The sequence below is a fragment of the Agrilus planipennis genome, unplaced genomic scaffold, assembly GCF_000699045.2.
Source record: "Agrilus planipennis isolate EAB-ADULT unplaced genomic scaffold, Apla_2.0 scaffold76, whole genome shotgun sequence".
Lineage (NCBI taxonomy): Eukaryota > Metazoa > Arthropoda > Insecta > Coleoptera > Buprestidae > Agrilus > Agrilus planipennis.
In genome coordinates, this window is record NW_020442430.1 from 724114 (window position 1) to 730230 (window position 6117).

General features: G+C 34.9%; 1 protein-coding gene across 1 annotated transcript in view; it reads left to right on the forward strand.

Moving 5' to 3' along the window:
• The first annotated feature begins 972 nt into the window (after positions 1 to 972).
• LOC112906334 (histidine-rich glycoprotein-like) overlaps positions 973 to 6117 on the forward strand; it is a 13219-nt gene continuing 8074 nt past the window's right edge. Inside the window, exon 1 of the mRNA XM_025980264.1 lies at positions 973 to 1006. Coding sequence (XP_025836049.1) covers positions 973 to 1006 — 34 coding nt within the window. The remainder of the gene's footprint in view (positions 1007 to 6117) is intronic.

Here is a 6117-nt window from a genome sequence, read left to right on the forward strand (position 1 = left end):
TGAATAATAATGTTCGTGTGCAAAATGTGTACTATATTGGTAAATGCATATTATTATAGAATAGTAAAATAATATCTTTTATTTCTCTCCATTTAACGACCACTCTTTATAACGCCGAAAAATGTTCAGTCCCTTAAGTGTCGTTATATCGAGTTTACACTGTATTTGAAAACTACTAAGATGTGGAAAATAATTTCCGATCATTATTTAGTACTTGAAAGCTTATTTTTGTATTCTGATAACAAAATTTATAAACCTTTCAGGGTTTTCCGATTCGCATTTGACTAGTTTTGCTATTTGATTGCGAACCTACAAAACCCATGATACAATCTAATTTATACATAACACAGAAGGAGCGAGAAGTGATTAATTGTAATTGTTAGAGCATCTTTGGCAAATACCACACATCTTCCGTCTACCATTTACTTCAAGTAAATGTTTATAGTTTAAAGTTTTGTAGCCGACATTTGGATTGCTCCATTTCCTCCGAGAGAGGATCACAATTATTTTAGTTCGTAAAGTAGCATCATATCCTTGGAACCCTTTTAGAAGGATATCTACGTAGCATGAGCCTGCTTATTCATCTCAGCTCGCAGCAATTTCCGCAAACCACTCGTAACTCATGTATACATAACGTCATTGTATAATAGGTAGTGTTGTACGGTTAATTCGACGAACGACTGTTTGGAACTGGAGCCGATGGTGGTTGGGAGAGTAACTGACGGAGGTTGATTATTAATTTAAGAAAGATGTGTCTGCAACGGGCCATGCCCTTGTCGCGTCGCGACGCTCTCTCGGTCGCTTCGTCCACTGGGAAATGACATACATGCGGAGGTCATCGTTTGATGCTGAGGCTTCCTAATGGTCTCTGCATATAAGCCCAACTCTTCGTTAACAACCTCATTTGCAGCGCGGCACACCAATATGTGTTCGTATAGATGGACGAGCTGTCATTGAAAATTTATACCCACTATGCGCGAGTACACACGCGCTAACGCTGACAACGGTGATTACAATTTAATTTGACACTTTTAGTTAACGTCAAAAATGGAATCCAGTTTGCAGGAGTTACTTATTATACAACACAGAAATAGAAATTTATCTTTGAATATTGAAATTGAACAACCCGAGATAAAAATGTTCAGTCTCTCAGAGTCTCTGAAAATGAGACTCGAGTCTCCGTGTCTCATCGAGTCTCTCTGGTGTCGCTGAGAGAGACTGTCGAAAGACTATCAAAAAAACTGTTTAGCGTCTCTGAACGAGAGACTCGAATTTCTGAACGAGAGACTCGAATCTCTCAATAAGTGGTGTCTTGATAGACATGGTTAAAATTGTCTAAGTTCAACATATTTCAGAGATCCCAGTCTTTCTACAAGAGACTCCAGTCTTTCAATTTTGCAGTTTTATTCATTCAGTTTCTCTGTGACATACTCGAATCTNTGCGATTTTTTAGTCGCGCGATTAAAAAATCGCAACTAGCCTATTTTTCTTAGAGAATGAATCGTAAGGACAGCAATGGACCTGCGCGCATTTGCGACTAAATTGTCACAACTCACTGGTGATTGTCTATTGTTTTGTGCATAAATATCAAACATATCAATATGAGTCCTTTGTTGCAAAGGAAGAAGAAACGTCACCAAGTGTTTTGGATACGAAAAATTTATATCCGAAATTGAAATAGGAAAATTGCTGTTTTACTATAACCTCTGATTTATAATAGGATGCAACCAGTATTGTTTCTTCTGTTTCCTTTTAGTATTATTAACATTTATACGCAATAAAAAAGCCATAATACACATTGTGTCAGTGACGCTCATATTGCAAATGACTTTTATGAGTTAAAGTGTGTTATTTAGTTTAATTTCAACAGTGATCATGTAGTAATCAAAACAATTTTTTTGAGCTGGATAATTCGGAAAAATGTTAAATGAAACTTGGGTTGGTGGAGAAAAAGCGAATAAAAATAGACATATGTAGACGGTTAATGTAATTGATAGTATGATCTGTCGGAGGATAGAATCCGTTATAGAGAGATGTCGGATGACTCCATTCTAATGGTTAAATGTGGAGATTGTGGAAAAATATTTTTTTAGGTTCACATTCCTCTTAACGAAAGGGAGAACATGACCACAGACCACGACAACACTCACTTTGTTCGTCTCGTGCTCCTCCATTTGTTCGCCTCTATCTAAAAACACTCGTATGATGTTCCATAAAGTTACCCTTTTCCCCCCTTAACCTGTTTCCCGTACTGAGATACGCAACAATTACTTTGTTATTACTACTATAGATTATTGTTGTATATAGATGGAAGTAATTAAAAAAATTAACTATATTTATTTACAAGATAGAGTTGGGATTCCTGCCTGAAGTAACTCCATACAAAATTTTATTCATCGTCAGTACATCCAAGACAGCAGGGATGATAACGCCGCGTAAGAAATGAAAAATGTAACGAGCACCGTATTAAACGAATGAAACGTTCAAAATGAAACTTAAATCTATTTAAATCTCGCTACGCCCCTCTTATATTAAAGTTAATTAATATATACTATAGATAATGTCAAATTAATGCGGAAAAAAATTGTTGCTGCTGTTACTCCCTCGCCGAGAATCGAACTCGGGTCCCTAGGTTTACGCACCATTCGCCGTTGATAGTGCTCTCACCTCTCGTAGCTTATTGGTAGAGAAATGGTGTGTAAAGCCAGGGACTCCGGTTCTATGACAGTAGTAACAATTATTCCTCATTACTTTGGGGTAACCTCTAGTGATAGAAATTGATTAAAAATGAATTCACTTCAATATATTGGAAACCCTACAAAAGTCTTTTAAAAACTTTAATACGTTAAAAGCCCTACAAAACTTCTCTCTCTAAACCTAATACTTTTAAACCTGAACTTTACAACGATGTTGAAGAATTTTTAATTCCCTGTTAAAAACATAATTGAGTCATAAATACTGGCTGACCACGACTATAAAAAATCCTGTGTGCTAATTTTATGGTAAAAGTTATTTAATGTGCAACTTCTGCCAATAAAGTACGGTTTTTATTAGCATTATAATACGTCTGTATGGATATGAGCTACTTATCAGAAACATATTTTTTTTTAAAGTATGTGTAGTCGTTTATTGCTGTGCTGAAACGCTTTTTACAGCTTTTTAGTTTTCAGTGGTGGAAAATGATACTTAAAGGTACACTTTAAGTTCAACTAAGTATTAATAAAAGATCCAAATTCTGAATGTAAATACTTGAAACTTTGATATCCGTTTAATGCTAATTCAATTTAACTCCAACATGTTTGTTTTTATATTGAAACACCGGAAGAAGAAGAAACGCTCTTTAAGTATTGTTGCAACTGTTTTTTATTCATTTTGCGATTACTAATTAAAATAATTTCTTTCATTATACATATGTATGTCTTATTAGGCTAATTATTCTGCAAATAATGATTGATTACTTCAAATATAAGGTACTTTCTGAATTTGAATTTTATCTTGTTATTAAAGTGAATTGAGTAATACTTTTTGTTCCTGTTCCCCGACAATCCTCGGAAAAATAATAAAAAAAACTTGTTACTGCTGCCACGCTTCCGCCGGGAATCGAACCCGAAGACCAAAATTTTTACCTTTTGAGAAAAAGGTTATACATTCAACNCGACAGAATACAGGTCACTTCGAATTATTTTATTCGATTATGGTATCGTGCCTATCACGTTGAGATTAGCTACGCCGGGATTCGTTTCAGCAGGTAGATATCCATATATTTAAATGGACCTTGTTGGAGCATACGTAATCATAAAATGTAGCATCGTACTACAGATGGCGTTTACCGCGCCATTTGTGGTATTTTCTAAAACGCGCTTTTTTCTTGCAAAATACATCAGCAACTGCAGAACTCCTTATTTCTTATTGTTCTTAAATATGAGAACTCTTTTTATATGATAAAATACAGGACTATAGAACCGCTAGGGATTATAGGGCTCAGAAGACAACTCAAAAATTATGAATTAGGGGTGATCAACTTCTCAGCTAGCTTAAAGTGGTGTGCTATCATAATTTTGTTTCATTGTCAAGAATTAGAAATTTCATTTCTAAAATTGTTTTACTCAATGTAAATAACGAAATCTCTCGATACCTACTGAAGATGCTGGATATTCTTTAAGTTTCATTAAAGACAATTTACTTGTATACACTGTCTTTTGAATTATTTTTTCAAACAGACGTTGATGCGAATACAGCTACATTTTATCTACGTAAAGCAATTGAATTTTTTACACGTGCAATGTGTCAGAAAGTATTATGAAAATCATGTATATTCATGTAGAAGTGCGACGCTCGCTAAAATATTTATACGTAATTTTCAGCCTTTCTCGGTGAGAAACATTAGCGTAAAGTACGCGCAACTTGTTACGCGGACGTAAATTGCGAAAACCTATTTTCTGGGGAGGAAATATTTTAGGTCAGATTAAAGTAACATTTTTCTTGTACAGTGAGGTGTTCCTATTTACATTTTACGTTCCCATCCACCGGCATGCAAACTTTTTGTTTGTATTTCTATTGCAGTACTAATATTCTTATTTTCATCTTTCTTTTGTTGCAACGTGCGTAACTTATGGAAACGTCGATACCGATTGGGAAAATCTCGTTCAAAATTGAAAATAAAAGAACTAATATAAGACAAAAAGAGATAGTAGGTACTTCAAACCACCAACAATGTTACTTCAGAGCCCCTTGTAGATTAATAATGAGACAAGTAATTAATAAAAAACCTAAAGCGTAGCCCGAGATAAAAATGTTCAGTCTCTCAGAGTCTCTGAAAGAGAGACTGTCGAAAGATTGTCAAAAAACTGTTTAGCGTCTCTGAACGAGAGACTCGACTCGCTCATACAGAGATCCTCATTTCGTATCTAGTCTCTGAACGAGAGAATCGAATCTCTGAATTAACAATTTTATCGTTCGAGTCTCTCATACTGAGACTGTGAGAGATCCATAAAAACACCTAGGCAATAACTGAGAGACTGTGAGAGACGTTCTCAAAGACGCTGAAAGGCTCTGAGAATCGGGAGAGAGAAAATTTTTGTCTAGGGAAATAATTTTTGTAAAATTTATGCACTTCAGGAAACAAGGTTTCTACAATAAAAAAAAAGGAATAAAGGGTCAGAATTAGGTTGAAACAAGATTTATAAAGGACAAAAGAACATAACCTTTAATCAATTAATCCATGAGCATCAATGAAATTTAAATCAGCATCTGAAAAGCTGTAGGACTTAAAAACAATACAAAGCTGCATGATAATCAACTGCGTTTAATATTTATTAATTTTCACAATGAGAGCGCATCTCTTGGAAAATCTCAGTAACGTACACGGCTATTGACAGTTGTCAAACATAATACAGATGCGCACTGCCTCGTTGCGCAGCGAACTCAATCGTGCATTATTTAACCCATCTATCTTATCTACCTTTCTATCTATCTATGTCTCTTAAGTTTTCTTGCTTGTGGTTTTGCTAATGAAGTTGCCGACCGATCGATACGAAAAATAACAACATATATAGTTTTAATTTTTGTAAGACGATTTTCTCATTTCCACGTCTGTGGAAATCACTACAACATTGACGTTATTTTCTATTTTTAATAACCTTATAGACCACACGTAATGGTAATAGTTTTTATTTTGTACCAAGTAATGTACCAAAAGCCGTTTGAAAAATAACAAAATTGAAAACAAAAATTCCAAAAACACTCAAGAAGAAAATGATTTTGATTAAATTGACATTATTTAAATATAAAAGATAAAAATATTAAATGTGAATAAGCCAAAAAATTCCAATTAGTGGGGATTTAAAAACTTGACATTCAGGCAGGCATTTACACGCATATGCTTTTTTGGAGTTTGCATATACATACATATATGGTTAATGGATATGCGTCGGTATTTGTGTGCTTGTTATCAGAAGGGATACATGGAAGTCGCGCTACGCGGTGCGTGACCTACGCCACGTGTCATTGGACCGTGACAACAAACGCCATCACAACAGAACATTCTCAATGTTGCGTTACCAATGCGAATGGACGCGTGAAACTGATTGCCTTAACAAACGACAGGGTTTCAAAAAA